At 41.8% G+C, this 27995-nt stretch overlaps 1 protein-coding gene across 5 annotated transcripts; it reads right to left on the bottom strand.

Annotated features, from left to right (window-relative positions):
- Positions 1 to 25: 25 nt before the first annotated feature.
- UBXN2A (UBX domain protein 2A) lies at positions 26 to 27854 on the bottom strand. 5 transcript variants are annotated; one of them, XM_039380948.1, is made up of 11 exons: positions 27834 to 27854; positions 22625 to 22747; positions 22278 to 22533; positions 21887 to 22071; positions 20348 to 20955; positions 16286 to 16339; positions 14725 to 14860; positions 12789 to 12898; positions 11077 to 11217; positions 6216 to 6380; positions 26 to 3392 (listed from the first exon to the last, which is right to left on the bottom strand). In XM_039380948.1, exons 6-11 carry the CDS (start codon positions 16324 to 16326, stop codon positions 3104 to 3106), a joined length of 882 nt encoding a protein of 293 aa, XP_039236882.1. In that variant the 5' UTR covers positions 16327 to 16339; positions 20348 to 20955; positions 21887 to 22071; positions 22278 to 22533; positions 22625 to 22747; positions 27834 to 27854; the 3' UTR covers positions 26 to 3103. The 5 variants fall into 5 exon arrangements, with proteins under 5 accessions (XP_039236882.1, XP_039236881.1, XP_039236883.1 ...); XM_039380947.1 differs by lacking the exons at positions 21887 to 22071; positions 27834 to 27854; XM_039380949.1 differs by lacking the exons at positions 22278 to 22533; positions 22625 to 22747; positions 27834 to 27854 and having other exon boundaries at positions 21887 to 22135.
- Between the last annotated feature and the right edge of the window lie 141 nt (positions 27855 to 27995).

Raw genomic sequence — 27995 nt, 5'->3', positions numbered from 1 at the left:
TACAAATTACATTTTGGAGTATGAATTCTTTCAACAGTGAGACAGCCTGAAAGAAGGTTTAATGAAGCCAACAAAGACCGGAGGACTTGTGACCTGCCTGTCTTGGGAAGATGACGACTAATCTATATGCACAGGGCTTTGTGGCTTGACTGATTTGAAGAGCTCTCTGCAGGGTCACCTTGTGAGTACTGGGCAGCCACCGCAAACCATGCCATAAAGTACTGACGTGCAAATCCTGTGCAGTCTCATTTCACAAGACTAATTATTGCAAATTTGCAAAATACTTAAAAAATGAGGCATTATTTTCTTAAAACCAGACCTCCAACAGAAAACTGAGATTACAGCCTTAACAGGCCTTGTTGAAAACTCTCTGGAGCTTTTGGGTTCCCAGGTGGTCCTCAAAGGCTGAGGCCAGATGAGCTTCAAAACACAGACAGACTGCCCAGTACCAAGCTAGATACAAGGTATGCATCTAACATTGAAATTCAGCATTTAGGTTCTCCATTTTCTCTTCACACATCATCCTTGTAACACACTAAATCTTTGTTACTTCCATTTGCATGTTTCTTCACAAAGGGAAAACCAACAGGGGAAAAAACAAAATTTCCTTTCTTTGTTCTTTTCTTGGCTATCTCAATTTTGCTGTAAATCATGTTAATGCACAGGCTTTACTCAAAACAGCAAAGGTTTGCGAAGAAACAATGAATAACTGATAGTACTTGTGTGTTTCACAAACTCTGGCATTGATCAAGCCAGTTTTACTGTTGTCTGACCAATGCACAATAGCTGTCTACAGCACAGAGCAAGAGATTAGGCTGTCCAGACACTACAGGTAGCTAATCAGTCTTTACAAGCTGACAAAAACCCAATTAGATTCAGGAGAGCCCTGTATTCACTCCAAAGATTTTCTCCAAGTTAGGAAATAAGTTATCCAATCACAGTTCATTGCCTTTTTTAAAGGCACTTTCTAATCTAACACAGGATTAGTGCAGTCAGCATCATTTTAGACTTTTCAAAGATTTGTTCTTTGTCATTTTGTAATTAGGATCATGACACTTTCAAACTGCAAATGCACACTCAAGTACACCAAAGCTTTAGCCAGACACAGCTGATTTCAGTAAAGCACAATATACAGCAAGGTAGAACCAAGCTGTGCAATCTCTTAAAATGCTGGCACCAGACACGAATCAACATTGAAATACAAAATACTTTCCAAAGGACAGCAAGCAAAATGGGTTTACCTACAATTTGACACTCCCCCCCATCGATTTCAATCTGACACTAATTATTTCTTTGAATTTCTGTGCTACCAATGCTTGAATAGTACACTGTTACTTTGACATTTCATGCACCTTTTAGATAAGAACTGAGCTCGCTATCAAGCACGTGTGGTTTTCTAACACTTATTTTTACATTAGGACAAATTCAAAACCACTGATTAATAAAATTCACTGTTCAGGAAGCTCTGAGAACTTAGGGTTGGATCTGAGTCTGTAGGTGGTTTGTCTTTACAGTTTTACTACTGGATTTGTCTGCACATTTCTTCCTGTTTTTCACATGGGTGGGGAGTCAGTGCAAGAGCCAAGAAAATTTAGTTCTACTACCTGCTACACAAACTCAAATGACACAGTAGCACATGAAGTTTACAGCACTGAAATAGTGAACTGCATGGTTTTCAGAGATTTGCTTTCTAAGAACACTGAATAGATTTTTGTGCAGTTGACTTTGATTTCACTGTCCTCAAACACACCAAGAGAGATGCTGAGGCAAACCAGTTTTATATCCCTGGAAATGAAGTAAGTACACCCATAGTTTGAAGTCTCCCAATTTTCAGATAGAATACAAGTCACTCCAATGAAGCAATTTTCTATTTAGAACAAAACCAGCAAAATCCCAAACCATCTTTCATTTAACCACGCAAAAGAAGTACAACCCCAACAATCACCCATTGTCTTACATAGTACAGATTAGTCAGCATCTACCAAAGGTCCTGAGATAAGTCTTACCTAGAGACTTTAGTTCCATTCACAAATCCACATGCTTAGTAAACACAGTACAAAATATTTAGTCTTTATGTTGATTTCTCTTTTAGGAAAACATGGAATAGTTGGCTACAATTTTTATGCCTCAAGTACATGAATAGCAAAATAAAAGATATGGGTGGAAATGGGGCAAGGGGGGGGGAGAAAAACCTCAGTTTTCAAATAAGGATTTTCAAGATCTTTGAAACTTGGCTATGTGTAATTAGTGTCTCAATCAGCTGGTCAGTTCAGGGCAGAGGCAGATAAAGAATACAAAAACAACTGTAAGCCACTACTCCTGTATGCCAGTGCCACAAAAGCAGAAGGTTTTGTGTGACAAAGCTAAAAGTGGATCTCTATGCTAATGAGCTAGGTAGTTTTAACATCACCTGATCTGTAAGACACCCGTAGCAGCCCAGAAGAGGCAGAAACCACTTCAACCATTGGTAATAACAATTCCTTCAGAGCTTACTTTGAGGCACTTCATATGCAGTATGCACCAGACTACCTCATTTCTATCCTCTCACACATACACCTACCATCATGTACAGACTTGACAGAACATTATTACACTGCAGATCTTGTGATAAAAGTTAAATCCCAAAGATCCTGAAGATTTTCAAGTTAAGAGTCCAAATGTGAGTTCCCTGCAGCATCTGTTGTCTAAAAGTTACTGTGAGAAGAACGCAACCTGCAGCAGTTTACACCACAATGTAAGTGAAATGCTTCAGTTTAGTCCAAAGTGCAAAAATAAATACTATTTTTCCCTAAGAGGTGCTATCAGTAGTAATTAAGTCTCAGAGAACTGTTCCATCTAAACCCATTCATTAAATAACTACGAAGCCTTTTATCTAAGTAAATTCTAAGGATGATCTGCTGTACAGTTACCTCTGCTATGTTATACAGCCAGGCTCTGACCACCCAGTCTAGCTGAAAATACTTATTACAGCAGATGATAGCACAGCACCCATACTGCTCTCTAAGAGCACAGTGCATGAGGATGTGAGGGCATCCACATATTGCTGGTTACATTTTTGGTTTTGCCTAGTTTCCCCTGCATCTAGTTTTTGGCCAGTTGAAAGCTAATTCGATCTTGTACTACTGACAGCATTTTTTTGCTCATTCTTGAGTTGTCCATTAGGGGTAGCAGCAGTTTTATAGTCATTGTCAGGTGCTTTTATCACTAAGAGTCTGAAAGGTTCAGTTGTTTTCCGAAGTCTCTGAACAACAACAGCATTCTGCAACTTTGCTTCCTCCAGCGTGAGTGTCTCATCTTGCAGCTCTCGAAAGGGCAGGGAAGTCGTCAGTGTGAAGGGAACACTTCCCTCCGATCCTTGATACTTTGTTATGAAGTCTCTGACATGGCTTATTCTGAGAAGAAAATAAGAAAACTTGGCATTAGAGTTTTGGCACTGCAATCCCAACACAGACCATGTGCACAAACACAGCCACCACAGGATGAGAATGAGACACAACTTCATTTAATGCCTGATGGCACAGAATTGGAGGAATATAGATGGGGTAGTATCCTGAAATGCCTGATCCACTTGGGAGGCAAGGACTAAGGTTTGCATGCTCTAAGAGTACTCCCAAGGGAACAGGGATGAGCATCTTATTCTGAGCACTCAAATGCTTCACCATGGCTCAGACGGTATTTACACAAGCCTACCATTTCCTAACCAGCTGGTGGAGCTCTTATCTGAGGATTCTGTAGCCAAGAGCTAAAATAAAGATGCTTCCAGAGTGTGGCACATGTAGCAGAACTGTAATAAAAATCAAGAAGAAGGGTCTGCAAAAATTGTCTGGATAGCTGATACATTAACTAGGACCAAATATAGCCTCATCCTACCAAATGGTGCAGTGGTGAATTCACTACAGATTTAAGTTGCCTATTAAGGTGTGAAGAACCTTGCAACAAGTGAGCAAGACAGAGGTTTCGCTGCAGAACAATCAGGATTGACTAATTTAATTAGAAAATGAAGATGAGAGGATACATCTATCTCAATAAAATAAATGCAGTGTCAGTGTCCATTCCCCGGTCCTGAGACCAACTGGTAGACTCTGGCTACTGGCAACTTAACTTATCCTTCCTCTCTCCCATTCACAGTGTAGCCCATGAGGTTTACTGCCTCCTGGGAATGGTCCGTGACCTGAGCTAACATCTGAACCATGGCTAGATATCAACAGAGGAAGTGCTGGCTGGCTTGGGGGAGAGCCATCCTAACAGTTTAGCAGCACAGATGACCAAAGTGTTATGCCTCAGCCATACTCACTCACCAGGGCAGATTTGCCAGCATAATAAAAAACAATTCCTGTGCACGCAGGCCTCCCTTAAGAGACATTGCTTGGTCTTATAAGCCTAGAGCCTGAAAAGCCTCAAGCAGGACTAAATTTTTGGTTGGACATTTACACGTGTCTACATGCATTATATCAGAGCTCACTGTGTTCCAAGAGCAACTCGCAATTAGCCACCGGGTCTCTGCTTTAGAAAGTCAGCTTTCCAGGCTCCATACCCAGTACTCCAGGTTCACGCTAACTTAGCAAGTGCTCAAGAAGGCACACAACTAGATCCAAGAGACAGTTAGTTCTGTGTGCTATTCCTACAGCTCTACTTTGCTAGTTGCTACACTCTCATGTCTTGATTCCCCATACTGCAGTTCTACAGTGGTACCTGCACTTCTGCAATCTTACAGCAGAAATCAAGTCACATCTAAAGCAGCAGTTATTGTGGCACATACACGTTCTATCTGCAAAAGGGTAGAAGTAATCAATTTACCCAGACACTACAACCTATGTGCTACATGTTATTAATCTATAGTTTAGTTAACAAATAGTTGACTATATTCTGTGTCTCCACTGAAAAGGAGTGCTGTGTGTGCAATCATCACACTTAAGGATATGTACTCTAAAAGGATTTCCCTCTAGTTCTTATCGGGTCGTACACAAATACTGTATATAGCACAAACATGCTGGTCTTGTGGCAAGAGGGTATGTTATAATGGAATATTTATTGCATGCTACTTCAAAAAGAGCATTGCATCTGTAAGGCTGTTGTCCTGCTTATCTCAGATGTTTTTTTTCCTCTCAAAAGCATTTAGCAGCTGTTCAAACTGCTATTTTTCATGAAGACAGAAAGCTTCTAAATACACTTAAATGTGTGAAACCTGGAATAATTAAGATATTAAGCCCTCCAATTAAGTATTTATAATTAAAACAGCAATTGACCCTTCAGCAGTACATCATAACACTCTTTCAGTTCATACCTCAGGCCACTAACAGTAATAAATAAGTACAAGTCAAAGAAAAAACTACAGTCATTAACCTTCGACTGCTGAGCTTTTCTTCTGACCAGCCACAGACATATACAGCTTATCTTGACAGCAGCCTGGGTTGTATTAAATCTGTGATACCTTCAAATTGCTTCACAGAGAAGCATAGTCAACATATCCTTTACATGACATGACCGTATAGTGCTGGAGTAATTTCTCAAATTACAGATTTGAGAAAGGTCTCTAAAGACAGTAGTTCTACAATTGAATGTTAAAAAGTGTTAAACCTACTTTCTCAAAGCTCCTGCATACATGTGCTGTGCTGACACCTTCTGTCATTATCCAATTTATAAGCTTCCTTGGGAACTGGATGTTTTACTAATTAATAATTAAACACACTGGGTGCATTCTATTCTGTCCATGTTGACACGCTGGAGATGAACTTCCCCTGCCCAGTGCACTGACTCTGGCCCTCCCTAGAGGTTTCTCTGGCTCAGTTCTAAGTCACATTCTCCAGCATCCACCTGTGGTGCTGTCTATGCCCAATGACTAGCAGGTTTTTTACTAAGCCATTTGCTCCAGATGTAGTTGTTTTGGGAAATCTGTAATCTTAAAGCTATTTCCTCTAGTAATGAGCAATACCACCCTAACTTCCACTAACCTAGAAAGAACTCCTACAGTTTCCTCAGATTTTCCTTTATGCTCAGTTATGAACTGACTACTAATATCAGTTCACATTCCTCTTATGCTCCTCTCTTCTCAACTAATAGATTTCTCAAAATTCAAAGGTTTTCTAGACACAGCAGTCCAACACTAAGTGAACTGAGGAGACAGATTATCCACAGAAATCAGAGACTTATGTGTACAGGCATAACACAAATAGTTCAGATGTAAATATATATGACAGTGCTAAAATACATCTTACCTGTGAGAAACATTGAATTTCTGAATGATCCTTTCCCCATCAGCTAACCAGATCTGGATGTTAGTGATAGGCTCCAAATCATTCAAGGGTACTAAAGGCAGGTGCCTTTTGTCACCAGGTCCTTGATGATCATCTCTCACTTTAGAGATTATCCTTGGAGTAGCACTGAAAAGAAAAGTCATGTGAGGTTATGGCTTCTGGGTACGCATGTAAGCTTGAACCTCCCTCCAGACCTCTGCTTCTGGAGCTTTCTGCCCTGTACCAGGGTGCACTGATGACTTCTTATTTTAACAAATTTAGGAACACCGACATAAATATCATCTTTTTTTCAACTGTATGCCAATACTTTCATTTAAAGACTTCAACGTGCTAAAGAATTTCAGTTTGCTCATATTTAACATTTTTATAAGACTGAAGGATTAAATATGAATAGACAAGAGACAAAACAGTCTGAAGATGCTTCATGCATTTTTGTACTCTAATCACACAGGTGAAACTTTAAGGGGGTTGAGTACTGAATTTGCATACTCAAAGTTAATTTTCACCGTAATGTGATTACAGTAATTCAATTTAACTGAATGTTGTTAGCCTTGATTTAGACTCCAGCATCATCTATTTCAGCTTAGAAGAATTACTCATCTATCAGAGCAATTGACTTAATGTGAAAAATCCAGGCTGATGCACACAGCATTTGGATTTTATTTTTCTAAGGCCCTTTCTACAGCCAACCCTCCCACAGGGGCAAAGACACACAAGATGACTTGACAGAATACAGGGATCTCAGTCCAAGACCATAATCTTAAAAATCAAACAACAGAAAAATTACTCGCAAAAAGTTTTATTCTGAAGAAATGTCTAGAGCTTAGTGCTTTCATGACTAAGCCTTTTCAGCATGTACTGTTTAAGTCATCGTCAGGGCTGATCCAATGGGCACATCCTCAGCTCCCGTGAGTATAACCAGATGTTTGCTTGCAGAGCAAGAGCAGTGACTTAAGGAGTCACCATTTCTCTTCTGGGCTCAGCTGTGGTCACTGACTACATGAACACTTAGCAGTGGTTTGCAGAAAAGCTTTCTCCTTGCACAGAAAATTGATCAGTTACAGTTTCTTGAGAGAGAACTGGGTAACTGATGGCCATAGAACAATAACTATACTGCATATCTGCTTTCTTATGTTCTTGTACCTGTCTTAGTTTAATCATAAAGCAGAAAAGTCTTAGCTAATTTATTATTAAAACAAAGATGGCTAACAACTTAATATATCCAGGCTAATAAAGTTAGAGTCTTGGGCTCAAGTTCTTAGTCTGAGGTATTTCAAAAACTCTTATTTCCCACTGCCTAGTTAAGTGCTGCCCTAACTTCTAGAATATCAACCAGTAGAGACACCTTTTATTTCTTCAATTGAAACTCAGCAAAAAGAATGAGGATCAAGAAATCTCATCCCCAAGTGAGTGGTAAGAGCTGTTCAGTGTGACTGGAGGCAGATAAGAGACATTGACCTGTTTTGGATTACACAGAAATTAGCTGGGCCACAAGAACTTGGCACCAAGAGGCAGATCCGTAAAATATTCTGGTCTTCCAAGTACAGGTGACTTACTACCATCCACCTGCCTCACTATCTCACACCCAGCTTCTGTTCATGCTTGACCTCAGTACAGAAGAAGACTTAACTGCCCTCTAGATCAGGATGAAAAGCTTGAGCACCAGCAAGACAATGTTAAACAGTCTTGTGAGCCGAGCAAAAAAAAAAAAATTTCAAGTCATACTTCAGTCCAACAATGATCAACTTTTGCTGTCTACTTGCTCAGTGGTGTTCAGTTCCCAGCTCAGACACTGCAGCACTCGTGCACAGCAGAGGCTGCAGAGGTGCTCAGCTGTGCAGCTGCCTGTGTCTGGCCCAGCCTGGGCTGAACTACATCAGTCACAGCTGTAGCTCAGAAAACTGTCTCCCATGGATACAGATTCTGGTGTGGTGTCATTCTCAAACCAGCTTCCCTCAAGGTCATATCTCAATTTGTGGTAGACACTGGAGATGATTCTTTCAATAGCAAGTGCGTGTGAAGCTGAAGCCAACACTTTATTGAAGCTGCAAGAGTCAGAAGAACTGTATTCATCAAGGTTTAAAGCATTTCTATATATAACAACTTTGCTCTTGAAGAACTGACAGATAAAGCCATCTAGTGGTGAGAGCTTTGACTAAAGTCACAAATTAAGAATCTAAGTCTCTTCTTAGGCTGACATTGAAGCACTGCAACTCCTTTTAAAGGCTTACTCCTTTTATAAGATTATCAAAAGAAGATGTAAACTAAAGATTGAAGAGGTATAAGAGCATCCTGTCAATTTCCTGACAAGAAAAAGCCCAGGAGTGAGGTAACATGACTTACCCTGACTGATGCTTAAGAAGCTTGACACACAGTGCTTTACCCTAATGAGGTTATAGAGCAAGCCCACTTTGATACAAGGGATTTCAGTCAATAGTTTAATTAATGTATTTCTGATGCAGTCATAAAGATGCATTGATAAACTCAACAGAGAAGTGCAGCTGTAAATCTAGTCCAGCTGTAAATCTCAAACTATGAAATGCAGCTGAATGGTGGTAGATAAAACATAATATATCCATTAGTTATACAGGTTTATAAGGTACATTGGAAAATTTTGGTAAGTCTCATTTGTTTCTCCTGTAAAACAAAAAGTGGAAGATCAAGCTCATCTGAGCTGTATCAAAATACTTATTTCTAGTTCTTCTAGTTTTCCTCCAACAAAAGTTTTAAAGAGCCAGCCAACAGACCAATTCATAATGGTTCATGCACCACAAAGTTCCTCCACCTACGATCACTGGCAAAATAGACTAATGAAGTGGTTTTTTGATAAGCAGAAGTTTAGATAGGCAATAAGCTGAAATAAACTCTTCGGTCATTTGTCTCTCTCATTTGTAACTAATCACACAAATGCAACTGTGGAAAAGGAGTTCTATAGCTTAAAACTTGTTCCAGGTCTCAGCCAGCTCTACTCCATTAAGCTTTTCTGTTGCAAGTGTAGCATACACATGCAACGGACATTTATTAAGAGCAGGAACTGAGCACTAGTCTATGGAGTAGGAGCACTTATTGCTCATGTTTCCAACATCAGCAAAAATATTTACTTGTCTTTAAAGAACAGGCTCTGATAGCATAGCACAGAATAGACTAGAAGAGTAGAAAAAAAAAAGAAATGCTAAGCAAGTTGTAGGATTCAATGTACAAGACTCAGTGCACAAGACCAGTCAACCGAAATTCACAGATAGCATGTTTCCAAATCCTAACTTGCCTACTGGGAAGCAAGATCATTACTTGCTGTAGGCATGGCAGAGCAAAACAAGCAGCTGAACAACCTACCATTTAGCACTGGTTAGCAGCAGAAACCCAGCACACTGAGGATCTGTTTGGTTTTGCTACCTACATAAAATAAGGTTAAGTTCTTGACCCTTGTTTGCTCAGGATTTCAGTGCCACCAAAAGAGAGTCTTGCAGTGTCTCATCCATCTCTCAAGGGAAGGTTTTCCCTATTGACAGTATCTACTCAAGCATGGAGCAACTGAATTGACTGTGCTACTGGAACAGATGCAACTGATAAAACAGATACTTGCTTCTCTGAAGCCTGGAACCACTCATCCTTTACTGTTATCAGGCTCCAGTTCTGCACATTATCTTCTTCCCCTGCCTAGGTCACGTTTTCCCTTAGCACGAGCACGGGGCCTTAGCAGCCAAACCCTTCCCACTTAATTGACACAAGCTGCTCACCTAAGGTTTCACCATAGCCTACAACCCCAGCCTGCAGGTCACTCAGCAGTCCCACCTGTGGAGGATCCTGTAGGCTCCTGGTCACTGAAAGTGTCCTGTTCCCTAAGCTCAAGCCTGCTTTTATAGGCACGTAAATCTTTCATGACAAGAATATGTGAAGCAGATAATCTGGCTGGAGTAAAGAAAAATCATAGAGATCAAATACATGAACTCCTGGCCTGTCCCTCTACAACAGCTGGCCAAAATACAAGCACAGTTTTAGCACTGGCCTTAGTGGCTGACACTCTCCAACCACAAGAGAGACATGGCATAAAGAGGATCACTGTAACATGCTAAAATGCCTTAACTGCAACAAACGCATGATTAAATATGGAGCAATTTTAAGAGAACACAAAATAACCTCTTAATTCTTCAGTTTCCTTTATGGGATTGTCATACTCCCCTCTTCTCAAACATAAAGCTTTAAAAGAGATTCTTTTCTCTTAAGTCACAGAAGAGCGACAGCCTTTCAGCTGGAAACACTTCTGCTAATATTGTGAGTTCAAACTAAAAAAGATACCAGCATCCTGTCTGTATTAACACAGCAACATGGCCAATTATCCCCCCAAGCTCCAGGTTTCATGGAGAGACACCAAGATCGCTGCAGGATGGAGCATTCACCCTCAGCATTCACCTCAGCAGAGGCTGAGGAGAGATGTTCAGCCTGTGGATGATGGTGGTGGTCATGGGGCACCTACAAACAGCCTGTCAGGGTCTGCAGGAGGCCATCAGGAGGAGGGGGCCAGGCTCTTCATGGAGGACAGAAATTCAAACAAGAGACATTCAGACTGGATATAAGGAAAAACTTCTTTCCTACAAAGACAGTCCAGCACTAGAGCAAGCTGTGCAGCTTTTCACTCTTGCAGGATTTCAAGACCCAATTGGACAACAGCCTGAGCAACCTCATCCGCCCCTGCAGCTGGCCTTCTTTGAGCAGGAGTTTAGATTAGAAAATTCCAGAGGTCACTTCCAACCTGAATTATAATCCTTAACCTAGGTACAGTTCCCTTCAACTACTCAATCATAGAGCACGTCAGACTACTCACCTTCCTAATCTGTAACCGTGACCAGAAAAGGGATGAAACACTGGCTTTTTCGATGACAAGTACACCTTATCTTTTTTATCTTCCACTTTCACATCTACCTCCTCCTTATCAAAAACTTTTCGTAGCTCGAAAGGCAGTTCCCTTAAAAGAAAAAGAAGGCATGTCAGATAAAGAACAACAACTATACTGTTTTCAGTATACAAAATAGATTAATGATTAATACTTGTTCTACATTTAGCCTTTCAAGGATGATGCTTTAAAAAAAAAAATCCCAAGAATTTACTAAGAGTTATGTTAAGTGCATGGCATACAAACAACTTGAAGTTCCTGAACTGCAAATTAACTAGAAATGGAACAATAAAAAAAAAGTTTGTTGAATGATATTCAAGTTTACTCAGCAGTTACCACTTTTAAGGACAGGATGTGTAGGAAGCTGAGTATTGCCGCACATTGCTACAAAAAGGCTGAATTATTTTATCCCTATAGTAAAACGAAAAAAAAAGACAATTGGCTTTTAAAGAGAAAGAACTGAGTTTAGACACAATGTAGTTAATTACAAAAAACCACAGCCTTTAAAAATTAGATCATCACTAATAGCCACACTCTTTAGTGCAATAACATCACCTTGGTGATGCTTTAATTGCATTAAGCAGAAAACAACAATGCCTTTGTCTATGAGCTCTGATGCAGACGGTACAATTTGGGGTGGAGGGGCTCAGCTGGCAGAGGGGCTGTACTAAGTGCTTTCTCTACCATCGATGATTATGCAGGAGCCATCCCATAATTAGCATCTTCGCAGGAAAACAGTGGAAGAAAGGTGGCAAACTTCTGATGAATGCACACAAAGAACACAAAGAGCTTTAAACAGTGCAGTTAATTGCTATTACAACTAACACAGATGACAGCCATAGAGGAGAAATAGTATAAAATCAGTATTTTTTCATAGGCTAGCAAAGTATGGAAAAGAAAAATACAGTGGCTTAGTAATTTCACACGCTTGATAAGGAGTTATTGAATTATATTATCCTCTCCATCTGTATGGGGTGAGAAAACAGACTACAAATTAAAGGTTCAAAATCACGTTGGTCTGTATGGGCAACCTGCTTTCTTAAAGCAACAACTGCAAACACTAGCAGAAATCAAGACAACACGTTAACTTTTAACACAAGGATAAAGACAAGACACAGGGATAAACATAAGATTTCTGTGTACAGGCAAAATGACTGAAATAGCGAGTTTGTACTAGGAAGAATGTCTGAAACTTAAGACTGACCAGAGTTTCTTGATGTTACAGGGACCATCTGTGCCCATTTAAGGCTTTGCACGAACAAAAAGAAAACAAAGACCATAAAACCAGAAATGCTCAACCACTTGTGCATTGAGTTCATTAGTCAAAATACCATTTGATCAGAAGCTCTTACTGGGCACTGATTTATTCTTTGTTTTGTTCTGCACCTGCTGTGCCCCCCACCAACACTGCCTTTTATCTATTCATCAGCAACTGCACACTACTGCCACTTAAAGCTGTATTACACCTGTTGATGTTCCAACAGCCATTAGCACTGCAGGAAGGAGACCAGCAGGGCCTGCGCTCCTACAGGGACACTGCAGTGCAGCAAAGCCAAGGAGCCATGTAAAAAAACTAGAGCATAAGCTAAGTGCTACCTGAAGCACATTAACTCAGGCTGGTTAAGAACACAAAACTTGCTTACCCCTTTTTAATGGAGTCCAAGAACTGCTGGTTTGCAACATCAGTGTAGCTCCGAAGTTCACTGTCATTTACCGTAAACCCGTTTTTCCAAAGTTTAATGATGACATCAACCTACAAAGTAAGGACGAGCCTCATTATAACGCTGATGTAAAAGCAGCTTGGTATACCCACAGTACCCTGTGATTATAAATCATCCACTCCATGGACTAAAAATACCGAGAGCAGGCTCACTGTAATCTGCCTTGGCCCCAGGCCAACAGGCACAGCAACTGCAAGGGGTAAGTGACATTTCTAAGGATCTTGTGTCAATCAGGGTTAGAAATAAACCTTCCCCCAGTCATTCTGCTTTCCCAGGTCAAGAACACTCCTTCAATTCAGAAAGGAGGAAAAAAATAAAAGAGCTGGACAATCCCAGCCAGCTGCAACTCCTCAAGAGCTAATTTGAGAGCACACATGCCTGGTGTTGGAACACCAACTGCCAAAATAGTCCAGTTGGGGATTTACCGGGGTAAAGCCTTGTTCTGGTCATTCAGGAAGATTTTCTCAAAGTAAAGGCATTGAGATAATGCATGCAGAAGCTTTTCACTCAGAAAATTCAGCAAGTCCCAGAAAATTTACTTTCACACAGTCATACATTTACGTTACCCTGGAATTCCTGGGTATATTTAAAACCTCGGAGTTAGGCGAATGGAAAAATAAATTCTCAGTGATTTGTTAACTTTGCCAGAAATCATCCACTACTCCAACTTGTAGCCTTCACACTGTTTACTAAAATCTCCCCAACTGTAACATGGATATATTTGGGACTGTATTTTCATATTTATGCACCATGCCATTTAAGGAAGCATTTGATTATCCAGGTCTGAATATTTCATATCCCTGAAATAACCTTGTCTTGACAGATAGTTGGCCACAGGTGAGGTATAGGAAGCAGATATGAATGCAGAATTCACCTCAGCTGGAAATTACTTTGAACTAGGCTTGATAGTACTTGACAATTTTATCCTTTTTTTTTCCTTTTTTGCATTTTGACTTGTTAGATGATTGCTACATAAATAAACAGGCATGTGCAAACTGCTGAATAAAATTCCTTCTCTTTCAGTTGGGTAGTCTGTCAAAAAAAGTTTACAGCACTCAGCAAGATTACATTCTTTCAAAAACTCTTGTGTCTTATAGCACCAATGCATGTGGAAGGAGTTCTAATTATGGGAAGGTTCCTTTACAGTGAGCCAGTATGCAAATTTAGCATGGGCTAATTATTCCACACCAATTTCCCATTTAGGCACAAGCAATGTCATGTAACACTATTTCAGAACTGCAATTTAACATACTGCTCCTGAAATTCCTTTTTTTCCCAGGTTCAGTTAGGGACTTGTGAACATAATTTCCAGCAATGCCCACTCCACATTTCTTCGTGACATCTTTGTTCTACATGGCCTTTTCTCCCTCCCCTTAGCAGTCTTTCATGAGTAACAGAAAAACTTGAAAAGGACAGAATCACCAAGATACAAACCCACACTGAACATCCCACTACCACCATAATTATATGAATAAGAGTAAAGGAAAAAATATGGGCTATGCCTCTGCATAAGAAGGCTGCAGCTCCTTAAATAACTTCTTATGTAATAGTAGTTGTCATTCCTTGGAACTTCTGCTCATGTCACTCTCCTTACTAATAAGGCAGAAGTGCATTAGCCAATGCCAGCATTAGTTCTAGAATGACACTAAACCCACTATAAATTAGTAAAAGCCAGAAGTACAGCAGCACAGGCCTGGCTGACTGAGAGATGAGAGGCTGTTCCTACAGCTCTCTGAATTCAGTGTGAATTTATTTACAAATGTACTGGATAAGACTGCTGGGCTTCTGGCATCTGTTTTCCAGAGTACCCCTGCAGTGCTGCTATGTTAAACGGGAGTATTTTTTCTTCACTGCCTACCTGATTCTGGACTGTAGTTGGGGGCACACACATAGCACCAACCTTCTGAGCTTCTTCAAACAGGTTATCTACAAAGTACTCACAGTTTTGTTCTGTACCATTCAAAATCTGATCACTGGTTCCTGATTTACACACCCTGCAGAACAAAGACACAAGTAAAAATGACTCCTCAGAGGATGCATTAGAGGATAAGCAGGTACCCCAGAAGCTCAGTACTAAAAGGTGTAGAAGGCTCACTCCCCTCCACCCAGCTTACTTGGCTGTTACAAAACATCAGGTCAACTTTGTGTTGTGCATTTTCTATAAACTTCTTCTCAGTCTCTTAACTGCTACTATTTGCACTTTAGAAGCAAAGTTAAAGAATGACAATAGAAAAGGTGAATTCATCTGTGCAAAACTTCTAAACTTGATATCAGAACAAGGAATGCAAGTTAGGTGATTCATACTTCTAATTCAAACCATCCAACATTTAACTGCACACCAATGAAGGGCCTTCCTCAAAGCATTTCCATGATATAGGCTTAGGTTCCTCTGCCACAGGTTTTAAAATACATATACAAGAAAATTGCCCTAGGATTTACTCCCCCACCCCCACTTGACCCTGCCCATTCCCAGCACCACCATCACTGTCTTGGAAAGTGCATTAGAGAAAGTCAAGTGACTCAACACCACTGGAGCACACTGAAGAAATACAATAGAAGCCTTCAACACTGTGGAGACTGCCAGGGTATTAAAAAAGATGCATCAACCACATCTTTTTATAGAACACTGTATATGTGACAGCTGTTTCTGTTAAATTTTTGCCAATCAAAATGCAGAAATATGCAACCTGAATGAATGATTATCTTTCAGTATAGGTTCTTTGCATAGTAAGAGGATTATGCAGCTTTTAGTAAACATTGCAGGAGTTATTCCTATTGGAGATTCAGAAAAGTCTATTTTAAGCAATTCAGGAAAAAAATCCCAGCTCTTGAAAAATACCCAGTTTCACATAAAACTCTGCATTGAATTCAGAAGCAGCAATGCTTACTGGCATGGTAATTTGATACATTTGCATAAAAAGGAATTGTTTGCAGTGCATCTGTGCCACACTAAGAATCCCTACAGATTAACATCTTTAAACAAAAGAAAACCTCAACAACATTAAAGAAGAAATTTCAAAAGTATGCTGTCCCCATTAGTTTTCTAACAGAACAAAAGAAACTTAAAGCATTAATGTAGGTATTCACTACACTTTACCACAGAAACAGAACTGGAAAACCAAACACCTCCACATCAAACGTAGAGCTGCACAGTGAGTTAGCAATTTGTAAGGCTGCCTTGCTTTTTTAAATAAAAATATTTACAGAGCTTCTTGCATCTAAGAAACATTTCAGGTATGTGAGGAATCTTTCAGCAAAATGATAGCATTTTTTTGAAATCTTCAGTACATGTGTAGTAAGTGGATAGAGAAAAAAATATTAAATTTTAGAATTTAACAAAGTTTGAAAGGTCATAACAGGACACAGACAGCAATGGGAAAGGAAGGGGGGGAAACAGGGAGGGGATAACTGGCACCTACCATTCTTTCTTTACAGTTTGGATATTGTCCATGTCTTTCATTCTGGTGCGCCACCTAATTACGGAAAGAAGATGGTTTAAAACCAAGCCAAACCAAAATAAAATGCCCAGCACACTTTCCCTCCTTTTGTAGCTGAAACACTACATTTTTTCCTGTGCAGATAATACATTTAACCAGAAACCTCAACCTCCCCCCCCACCAAGTCTCCAGATGGTTCTTTGTTTTCCTGCAGTTTCTAATTTAATGACACATGAACCACGCATCTGTTCCAGACGTTCAGAAGCAAGGTTACTTTCTCATAAACGTACAAGATACATTCCACAATAATAACACTGTAGATTGAAAATACATGCCCATACTTATGCAAGGCGAGGAAAAAACATCACACTCCTCCTCTGATCGACATGGTTTAAACTCCCCTGATTTTCCACAGCACTATGAGATGGTTGCAGAAAAACTGCACTGCCACTGCAGGCATTCAGTGACCTTCATCTTAACTGTGCATTACTGAAAGGGGCAAGATTTGTCAGGCTCCCCTTCGTACCTTACCTCAACATACTGGTGCAGCACCTCAGAAACAGTGAATTATCATTTCTGGTCTACCATTTAGCTGCCAAGCAAATCCTGGATTTGCAAGTACTAAATATACTACAGGATTAGTCTGCTGAGTCAAAATAAATGAAGAATCCCATATTGATCTCATTATAGGTGCTCATTCTTGAGCTCTCTGAAAAAAGTTACAGAATGTCACAAAAAGCCAGAAACTGCTAAAAAATCCTTAAAAAAATAAAACCACTCTGAAATTGTGCAACAGCCCCCCCCCCCCGAAAACAGAAATTTTAAGTTGCGACTGTGTTCAAAGAGTTATTCCCGAAGGCCACTGGGTACAGGTTACACAGATGATGTTCTCCTCCTGCAGGTCTGGGACTCAGTCATGACATTGTGTGTGGCTTTTAGAGAGCATCAAACTAAGCAGTGACAGCCATCATAATCCTGAAAAAAGTAGCATGCACAGCAAGACTAATATAAATTTTAAGTGGCCTTGACATCTAATTTAACAAGACAGAGAGGTTAGGGCAAAACAACATGCAGCACTGACCAAAAAAAAGAAAACCTACATCCAGTTATTCAGAAGTAATTCATATTCCTCCAGTTTTAATATTGGTATTCTTTCATCTTTAAAGTTAAATCCTTGTGAGACACATTATGTAGAAAAGTACATAAGTCTTCAGAAAACCCCTATAACGACCAAAAAATTTGGTCAATATGCACATCACAGGTTTGAAAGGTAAGACAGCCTTAAATTTAACTGATGCTATTATGTATTAGGTCAAAACAGCATACTTTGCACACCTTTGACATGTCACACAGGATCAGGGTCAGTCTTCTTTTTTTTTTTCCCCTCCTACAAATGTTCTGCCAGAGCACTGTATCTACCAGGCAAGCTTGTGCTGGTACATGATGACCTTATATGCATATCTGATCGTTGTTCTTGGAACTCTGTACTGCATTTGTTAAAAAAGAACTCTCGGTATGAAGTAAGCAGAGTGAAAGCAAAGTGCTTAAAAAGTATAATTTTTTCAAACTTATCTCAAATTCAGCTTTAACACACTCCAGCACAAAGTATTTTTTTTGTGTTTAGTCCAACGTAATTTTTTGTAGTTTGTGTTAATGTGCTTATCTTCTATAGTCTTTCACTCCAGTGGGCTACTCCCCAAAGCAACAAGAGCCACCTCCTGCCATCTGCTTTTGTTGATTCTCTGTAACTTGTCATCAGAGCTGTTAAAAAGAGACAGACACAACGAAGCAGCTCTTCAAATTAGCTCTTTGGCTACATTAGCCTGGCCTCAAATGTGCGTGAATGTTATTCAAAACTGGTCAGCTGTGAAAACTGCTGTTCCTTCTAAAGTACAACAGCAATTATACTTGGAAGAAATGTTTGCATTAATCTCTCAAGGTGAAGAAATCATCCTGTATAGCATACTGATGTTTATTATGACCAAAATGGCAATCAGAACGCGCTGCAAGCACTTCAGCTCAGCACGTCAACCCAACCAACACAAACCACCTCTCCCACCAACTTGTGACAGGCATCCCTAGTTGCCACTTAAAATGTTAAGAATTTTGGTACTTATTTTTTGCATCAGTGACAAGAAGTACCTCAGAACCAAACCTCCATCTCCGGAAACTAAATTTAAAACACGGGAAGAAGCTGCAGTTGCCAGCAGCCCACCACAGCTACATCTAGTAACTGGGGTAGGACACTCCTGGCCCTTCCACACAGCTCTAGGGGGTCTCCAGCCCTGTGACCAGCCCCACTGGGATGGGCCACTGACCCAGTGTGGCTTCACAGCCAGAGCTTCCAAAGAGGCAGCCCTCAATAGATGTATTCGTTTTGGCAAATAACTCTGCGGTTAATACAGCTGAGCCCACACTTCCAGTCATTTTATTGCAAGAGAAACAAACCAGAAACTACCTGTGATGCTTCCCTGGCTGTGAAGGGCAGAAATACCCATACAAGCATTCGCAGCCCTCTCCCCTGACAGCCTGCCTGACAAACTTTGGCAGAACAAGCTCCTTGAGTGGAGAGCTGCTCCCAGCACAGCACTGTCTATCTCTGCACCACACTGAAATCACGGCTGAAAACTGCTCTGTACCGTGCCACAGAGAGACAGGAAGCTCCAGGGAAATGGCAACTGCAAATTAATAGCAAGATGAACATCAAAGCTAATGGCCTGAATGTGACTGATGTGCTCAGGTACAAACCACAGCATTCACGCTTCCTCTCCAGCTGGCTAGAGGAGCTGTGCACTGGGAAAGAAACCTGTCCCCTCTCTTGATGTCCAGGTGTTAAAAAGATAAGTTACTTGTCTGTAGAATTGCCCTGTTAAGGCTTAGGACTTGACATGCTTCAATGACCTCAGTCCTAAGGAGTGGTTAACTAAGCTTTGGGAGAAGGATGTACTGATAGTGGACACAAAGAAGGCAGAGTTTATGGGCCACAAGGACATTATGCAGAACACCCAAGATAAGGAAGAAACTAACAAAGCCAACTCAGCAACAGTGCTGGAATCAGCTCCAACTGGGTAAAAGGTAATAGGTAATTCTGGCAGAGGGATATCGTGACCACCAACCAAAGAAACCCACTAGCCCAAAAGAAGAGAAAGACTGAGCATGCAGACTAATAAACATAAGAAGCAAGACAATCATTTAAGCAATAAAAGATAGTACACTCATTAATAAGAGAACTATGTAACTTGTAGCAAAGGAACGTTAATACCTCTGTTTGCTAAAACGTATAAATAGCGAAAAGTTTTGACAGTCGGGCGCTGGCTTTGCGGATTTGCCACCCAGCCCCCCCTTCTGCGCAGAACCGCAAATAAATCAAATACCTCGGCTCTGTATAGGGACTGGCCTCTCGCACTCTGGGTGAAAGACTCTATTTTGGGACAACACCGCGGCTGCCAGCAGCTGAACTCCCCCGCACCCCCAAGCCAGGCCGGGCGGGCGCTCCGCGCCTCCCGCCAGCGCCGGTGCCCAAACCCGCCCTGCCCAGCGCAGCTCCCGCCCGGCGGGCGGCCAGGAGGTATTTTTAGGCGATGAGGCAATACCGCGGTAGCGACGCAGAGGCGGAACGCCCAGTGCGCCCGAGAGGGGCAGGGCAGGGACCCCCCGGGGAACGCTCCCGCCGCCGCCCCGCGCGGGACGCGGCCGGTCCGGAGCGGGGCGAAGTCTCCGGGCAGAGTCTGCGGGAAGGTTCGGGAGGCTCAGCCCGCCCGCCCCCGGGGCGGCCACAGGCGAAACCCGAGCGCCAGCGGGAGCCGAGGGAGCGGCAGCTCTGCGGGACGCGCTCCCCCAGCCCGGCCTGTCCTATCCTGTCCCCGCAGCGACTCACCCGCCCGTCCCGCAGCGCCCGTCCCAGCACCGCCCGCCCGCCGCGGAACTCCCGGTGTCCCGCGCAGAGCGGCGCAGGCGCGGCGGCTCCGGGCGGGGCGGGCACAGCTCAGCTCAGCTCCGCCCCGGCCCCGCGGGGAGTGCCGGGCTGTCCGTATGGATCCGCACCTGCTGCGCGGGGAGTCGCGGCGTCCCCTGGGGCTGCGCTGTCCTGCGGGGAGAGGCGGGGGCTGGCAGGGCCTATGGCCCGAACGGGCCGGACTCCCCGCGCCGCTGCGGCGGTGCCCGGGCAGGACCTGGCGCAGCACCGGTATAGATACAGATATATAGAGGGATAAACCTCTGTGCCTGGCCTGCGGCTGCCAAGGCAGCTCTGTCCCGACAACAAAGTCCGTGTGTCCCTCTGTCACACACCCACAATCGCGGGGGATGGTCTCGGTGTCCGGGCGCCCTCAGCGGCCCCCGCGCTTTGTCCGAGCAGCCGCACGCGCGGCCCTTTGGAGAGCGGGAGTGTCTCGTGCGGCGGACGCTAATTAAGGGCGAGTGTTGACATACGAGAAAGAGGAGCTCAGCCGAGGCCTCGCACCGAGGACAAAAGAGCGGCGCGGTGGCTGGGAAGCAGAGACCCCCGAGGGTGAATCAGACTTGGGAAAATGGGATGGAATCCTTAGGGAAGCAGGAAGGATTGAGCAGAGTTCCCTGCGCTGTGCTGGGCCTTGGAGAAGCCGCTCTCTGCGGGACGGTGGTGCTAGGAGCTATCCAAGGGCAGCCAGCACCTGGAAAAACACGGAGCAGAGTGAATGCATCGCCTGCACCTGCATGCTGTTTAATAAGGGTTGGGGTTTTCAGCCCCCAATCATTAGCGATGCACTATAAAACATTTAAAATTAACCTAAATTGAACAGCCACAACTTGCTAATTCACAGTAATTAATGGGAAATCCACTGCGAATTTGCAAGTGCGATCAAAGGTAATTCTAAAAGCAGAGGTAATACTTCATTGAGTGTCATCCTCACGTGGGACACGTTTCTGCAACCCCTTAATCACAACAATTAAAATCACATCGTTCAGAAACGTTAAAATAAGATGCTTAGTCTCAAAGTTCAGTGACGGTGAGTAACAGAAGTAGAATCTGACACTTGACAGCTATAATTTCTTCATCTTTGTAATGTACGTCACAACGCACTAAATCTTTTGAAGGCAGTTTGGATTAATCGTTAAGTTTTAACTGGATGAGTTATAATTACAGCTCCTCTCTCTGAATCTTCAGGGAAAACAGTAAGAAATTTGGCTTTTGTTTTGGTGTAAAATATGTAGTCTTATATTTCAAAATATGGATTGCTGAGATTCTCTTCTCCCTGGTTTTGTATAATGCTTAAAATACTTTGACATTTTTGAATAGAAGGCACTTGTTTGTTACAAGGGTTACCAATTCCATTAAATGAAGTTTTATATATTTAGAACTTAAGCCATGAATATTGTAGCACTGCTGCAAAGTTCAAGGAATTAACAAAACCCTAGCTAAAACATCTGAGGGTTGTTTTGCAATGCTGGACTGTTTTATATTTTCTTTCAATATTTTAAGTACACTGACTCCATTTCATTAAACACATAAATTCAGTAATGTATTTAACCCTTCCCTGGGGGTCGTTTCTGCAACAATTTTGCAGACCCAAAGGTAAGCATAGGAGGCAGGATTGGACTTACCTGGTGTAATGGTGGAGGCGTCCCAGCTGCAATCACATATTGATTTAGAAGATTAGGTCTATTACTGGAAATCAGGATACAGCTGGAGACACACTGACCTACTACAATAGTAACTGGTGTCCTAGTGAATTCAGTGGTTTCTTAAAAGCTCTTATAAGTACAGCTGTTCTCCCTCATGACTGAAACTATTGAGAAAGCATATGAGTAAGAAAAATCTTAAGATCTTCAACACTCATATAATGTAAAAAATAATTTTTTCTTAAAAGCTGGAAATTTTCAAGAGTGTTGTTGCAATCAAGACATCACTGAAATCCTTTTAGGCTCTGCATTTCATACAGCTTATTCTCTGGCAGTACACGAGATGAACAGAAGCAAATGGTCCTTTTCTTACCGTGTGGTGAATAGAAGCAAACAGCCCAGACTGTGTCTGCTGAAAAACCTCTAACAGGGTATTCATGAGATGAATACAACCATCTCATGCCCCTTTGTCAGGAGAGATCAGATGCACTGGTGTGGAAGATAGTGACAACCCCTGAACTTGTTTTATAACGTAGGAGTGAATCTCAGTGTTGACAAAGTAAAGCAGGGTTTTAGCTGCCACTGCCTGTGCCATCAAGGTCATGGAAGAACCAGCACACACAGGGTGTCTAAAAACAAGCAGAAAATTAATTTTGAAGGGATATTTTTAAACCATATATTTAACAAGGTTAACCCGTGCCAGAGGACACCGTCACCTACCTATAATTAAACATCAGCACATCAGCTGTATTGATTGACCTTAACTTGAGATAGCAGTTGTTGCCTGAAGCCTTTTGTAAGTGTGTGAACACGGAGCTGGAACAGACTGGGAGGGAACTGGGACTGCAAAATAAATGGGAGAACAGGATCTGGTTATTCTGTACTTGGCTATTCCACTGACAAAGACAGCACATTCCTCTGCACAGTGTCCTTTTCCTACATATTCCTTGAAGGAATGTTAAACCGTCTAGGCTACCACACGGGGAGAAATAGCTTAAGGAACCAATGTTTTTGGGAAGTCAGCTGTGCAGTGGAAAAGCGAGTCATTGGAGACGTTGGGTGAATCAGCAATCCTGATGAGGGTGTTACCCTTATAAATTGGAAGGAGTATCCACACATATTGCTGGACACTGGTACTGTAAATCCACAAGAAAAGTGAATATAGCTTCAATTTTAAAAGTAGTGTAGAACGCATAAAACCATGAAAAATTCAAGGCAGCCTGAGCAAGTGTTTGCACCAGATAACACACATTTGGAAATAACATATCATGTGAATTCTCAAAGACACTCTTAAGTGAAACTACAATGATGGTATGGTAGTGTAGTTTATGAACTCGTTCTTGGATCTGTAACAAGGAAACATACTTTGAAAGCTAAGATTGTGTGTGAGGACTAGGGAGATTTATGAGCCAATAATGTTTCTGATGGACTTGCCATGTGATCCTAATCAGGCCATTCTGCATTCTTATGGTGCTAAAGCTTATCTACACATGTGTTCATAAATGCCTATTTTTATTGTAAGCATTTTAGGACAGAGTCTGGTTTTTACTACAAAGCTATACATCACCCAGCATAGTAACAGGCTGGCGGTGCTACTTTCATATGATTAATGATTATAAGCACCAAAGTGAGATGATTTGCCATTTTTGTCCAAGATGGAAGTAATTTACAGCCTGGATGATAGTGAAAAACAGACCCTGCAGATGCTTGGCTGCAATATCATCAGCCTGTGAGTTTCACACAATTATTATTATTAGAAAAACTATCCACTGTAACCTTAGCTCAATGGGAAAAATGTTATGAAAGCTAATGGCCAGATGTGATGGGAAGATAATTTCGAAATATTAGGAAGTAAGTTTTACCACTCCCATTTAATGTTATCTAAGAAGCCTACTCTCTGATCCCACTTCAAGTTACACTGATGTTATCTAGTGTGGAAAACAATCTTCAGATAACTGTGCTGATAATGGGGATGGACATTAATAATTTAATTCTAAAACATAACTCTTATCCATTTTTAAATGACAACGGTAGTCTTCAAATAATCTTTAACAACATAGCAAAATGCCTGCAATGTGGAGTGACTGTAGCACCTTCTGTGTTCAAGGCAGTACCAATCCTGACAACTGGACACTGCTTGTTTGACGTTTCCAAACTTACATCCCATAGGCATATGTTAATAATGGACAATTCTCAAAGGAATAAGCACACAATCTTAATTTCCTAACATGTCCCTCAGGGAAAGGCTCAGAGCACGTTTACAAAAGCAAAATCTCTTGTGAATCTTTTCTTATTTCGAGATTCAACTGAAACCAGGAGGAGCTGACAGCATGATTGAGAGGCGCACATATGAGCTTATAAATAGAGGCCTGAAAAGATGATTTGATTTCCATTCTTTGGAATGTTACAGCTATTCAGAGATATTGCAAAGTAATCTCTGGTAAATTGCCAATGATTGAAGTAAATGGTAACTCACTGAATAGAGCCTTCTGGTCCTTACTAGTCTGAAACTCGCTACAAAAGTTCTGAATAAGGGATGAAGGACTTCTTCTTTTGTTGTAACTGATTCCTGATTTCCTTCTAAAATAGGGACATGTGACAACAAAGCCTTCATCTCCAAATATTTCTTGTGTCATTAAATGCCACTCACAGAGTGAACAAGGCTTTCCATCCTGGGTAATTTTTTAACGTCTTTTTGCATCACAATGTCCCAATATGACTTATTCCATGAATCATTTTTAATGGCAAGGGACTCTTGGTCAAGTACTTTTTCATATTTTTCCAATTTTCTAGTGGTGTACCTGCCACAGCAGATGTTGTGGCTTCTTCTTAATACGTGTTTCAGGTATCTTAATCTCTTTTCTGAACAACTGGAGATAAAAGGATGTCGAACACTGCTGTAAGCTTTAGCATTCATTATCAGTTGGTTCCATTTGAAATATGGTCCTTCCCAATGGCATTTATTTGCAGAAGGCTTTAGATATCTGTCTGTAAGACCAAACTACAAATCTTGAAATTGAATCTTACTGGGAATGAGCTCTTCAAAATTTTTCTACATAATATTAGTGGAGTGTGGCTTCAGTCCTTCTCCCCTCCCTTTTTTCATTGTCTTTCACGAGTCATAGTTCTTACTTTTTTTCCACCAAAGCTTTTCCTGCATGTAGAGTGCTGAGGGGAGTCTAAATAGGCTTTTAATGCTGTTCTGTCTTCATATGACACTTGAACCAACAACAGATATAAAAAATGGGAACAAGTAAATTCTTGGATTAATGAAATTACTCTAAATCCCTTTCTACAATAATTCATCTTTCATTGTAAAACCACATTTAAATCTCTAAGTATGTGTGATATATTAATCCTATGTTAACATGTTCTCTGCACTAAAAAAATATCCAAGCAAAGCCACTGAGCAAACCTTTTAACTTATGATTGATTTATTTATATTGTCAGTACTAAAAATGATGATGGGGCTTACATGGAAGCTATAGAGCCGCAATCTGAGTCAAAATAACCAGCCACACCTTCTAAGAGGAACAAGACAACTAAGAAACCTGAAAATAAAACCATCTGTGAAAAACAACCCAGGGAGCAAACATCCAAAATGAAGTGTGTCTTTCCATGTTCCCTACCATGCTAACATAATGGCAATGAAGCACTACAAATGTTCAAAGCAGCGAGCAGGGATTTTTAACTACATCAATCCCTCTACAGGAGTAGTCCCTCCGGCGTCATAAAGAGGGCTCTCTGGGTATGGCTCACAGGAATGAGCTCACAAGACTAAAATAAAGAGGAAAAAAGGACACAGCTGTGGTATAAATATTTAGCAAATGTAAAAAAATAGCTTTTAAATTGAGTACTTTCTGTTGCTTCAAGCAGATTTGGGTAAGCACCCAGGAAAATCAATTTGCTCGCATAATGACCAAGTTTATTTTACTTTTAAAAAGTCATCAATGTTCATGAGAGGAGGAGTGCTGGTTTGAATCAGGCATGTTGCAAGCAGATGTTATGCAAGCTTCCTCAGACATCCCTGCCAATGACTGCAATCCTGAGTTATGACATTCACTGTAACTGCTGCAGTCTGCGCCCTTTTTTGGGCCACTCATCTGTTGGTTTTCCCAAACTGGGGATGATATTTTTGTGATGAATACAAAAACTTGAAGAAGAGCAACATACTTTTTGTTTCCAGACCAAGAGAACTTGAGAACCATGTCTGAGTTTCACGGCCTATCAGTAATACTGGGTAGAAATGGAAAAGTACATTATTTGTCATTATATATATGATTGTGATACTCTTATCAAACATATCTCCGGGTTCATTCCTACCATGTATATGGTAAAGGACAGTCTCTTGCAGTTCCTTCTCTTCCTTCTTTTGAAGGATGAAAGGAAGTGATTTCCAAATACCATTTTCAGAAACCCTTGTAGGTTTTTAATTATTTTGTCCTTTAGCCCATGAGTGTATGAAATGACTACATCCTTTCATAACCTTTAAACAAATAAATGAAGAAATAAAGAATGAAAATAAAAAAAATAAAAAATGAAGAAACCTACCAAAACCAATCTCTTGGAGCAGAACTACTCTACTTTTTAAAGATGCTGCAGATTCTGGGACAGGAGATGAAGTACTGTTGCTAATACAGATTAAAAGCTCTCAAATAGAGAATGTCAGATGAGAGAAAGACCACAGTTCCTACTCTGAAATCCACTGTATTTAGGAGTATCTCATAAAGATGAAAATTTTTTGCTATTCAAAGTAGGACTTTTTTTTGCTTGGATATTTAAATAGCCCATTTTCTTATTATATGTCCTGATGTCATTGTTGCATATTTTCTATTTTTAAGTACATGCTCTGCCATACTTTTTCAGACTGTAATCTTGGAAAGAAAGATGTGGGAGTACGTAGGTAAAGCAGGATAGTAGTTGCTACATTTATTGTTCTTTACTCAAAACATTATTGTGCTTTCCATCTTTAAACAATAAAAACAATTTGATAAAGCTTGCTTGAGCCTAACAGTCGGAACCACGTGACCACTAATTTAATTATACTATTCTTTTTTCTTAAAGAAGCAGGAAGCACTGCAATGACTTGCCCAGCTGTGTCAAACGAGTCAGTATGAAAATTAAAAGGTTGAGACTTTGTCACCTACAGCTGTGTGCTTGTATTACTTGGCTAGGTTTCTTTTACAAAGCTCTACGTTTCGGAGCTTGTGTGCAGGCACAGAGGTAAGTTCAATAAAGGGCAACAAGTGGAGGGAGAGAGTCTTGCTGTACATCAGCGTGAAGGAATTGAGTTCGTTAATAGTCAGAAGTGTTATAGTTTGTGAATAGTCTGAAAAGCATTTAGGCATCCGATGTCGGGTAATACATTGTATTCTTCATCCCTCTGAAATGTGGTTATTGGATCTGTGATAAGGAAGGTGAGAGAAAAATGAGCTTTCCAAGGACCGAGCAACAAACATCAAACGCAGGCTGAGGCAACCTGGCACAACACAGGAGATGTTATCGGTGACTGGTGCGACGGGAGAAGCAAAGGCACAGTCCCGATAGCCTGGTTATCAAGGGGATTCATTAATAGAGAGGCTCGCCACGCTGTGAAACAGTTTTCCACGGAAAATTACGGAGATCCCATCCTTGGGAGACGTGTCCGCCCAATATGTCCTGTCAGCGCCTGGGCAGAACTTCCCCGGGCGAGCAGAGCCGGCGGCCGAGCACCTTCTGGGCTGTCAGCGCTGCCCTTCACCCCCCGCGACCTCGGGCGGCCGCTCCCCCCCCGCCCTTGAACTCCCCATCCCTCGGCTCAGCCCTCAGGGGGCGGCGGCGGATCCCGGGTCACGCCGGGACAGGCCCGTCCAGCGGCTCGCCAAGCGCCGAGAAGCGCACTCTGGGGTTCTGTGGGCGCTCGGACCCCGTCACAGAGCCAGAGACAGACCTGGTGCCGGTGCCGGTGCCGCTCCCGGGGGACCCGAGGCCGCCGCCGCCTCCCGGGGCCGGGCCGGGCCCATAGAGCGCGCGGCGCCGGGATAGAACGGCCGCGCCGGGGCCGCAGCGCCCCCCGGCGGCCGCTCGCGGGGGCGGCGCGGAGCGGGCAGAG

The sequence above is a fragment of the Pipra filicauda genome, unplaced genomic scaffold (genome assembly GCF_003945595.2).
Source record: "Pipra filicauda isolate LSUMZ 115617 unplaced genomic scaffold, ASM394559v2 scaffold209_size2725305_pilon, whole genome shotgun sequence".
NCBI lineage: Eukaryota > Metazoa > Chordata > Aves > Passeriformes > Pipridae > Pipra > Pipra filicauda.
The sequence above is the reverse complement of the archived record's forward strand: the minus strand, read 5'-3'. Positions and strand labels throughout refer to the sequence as shown.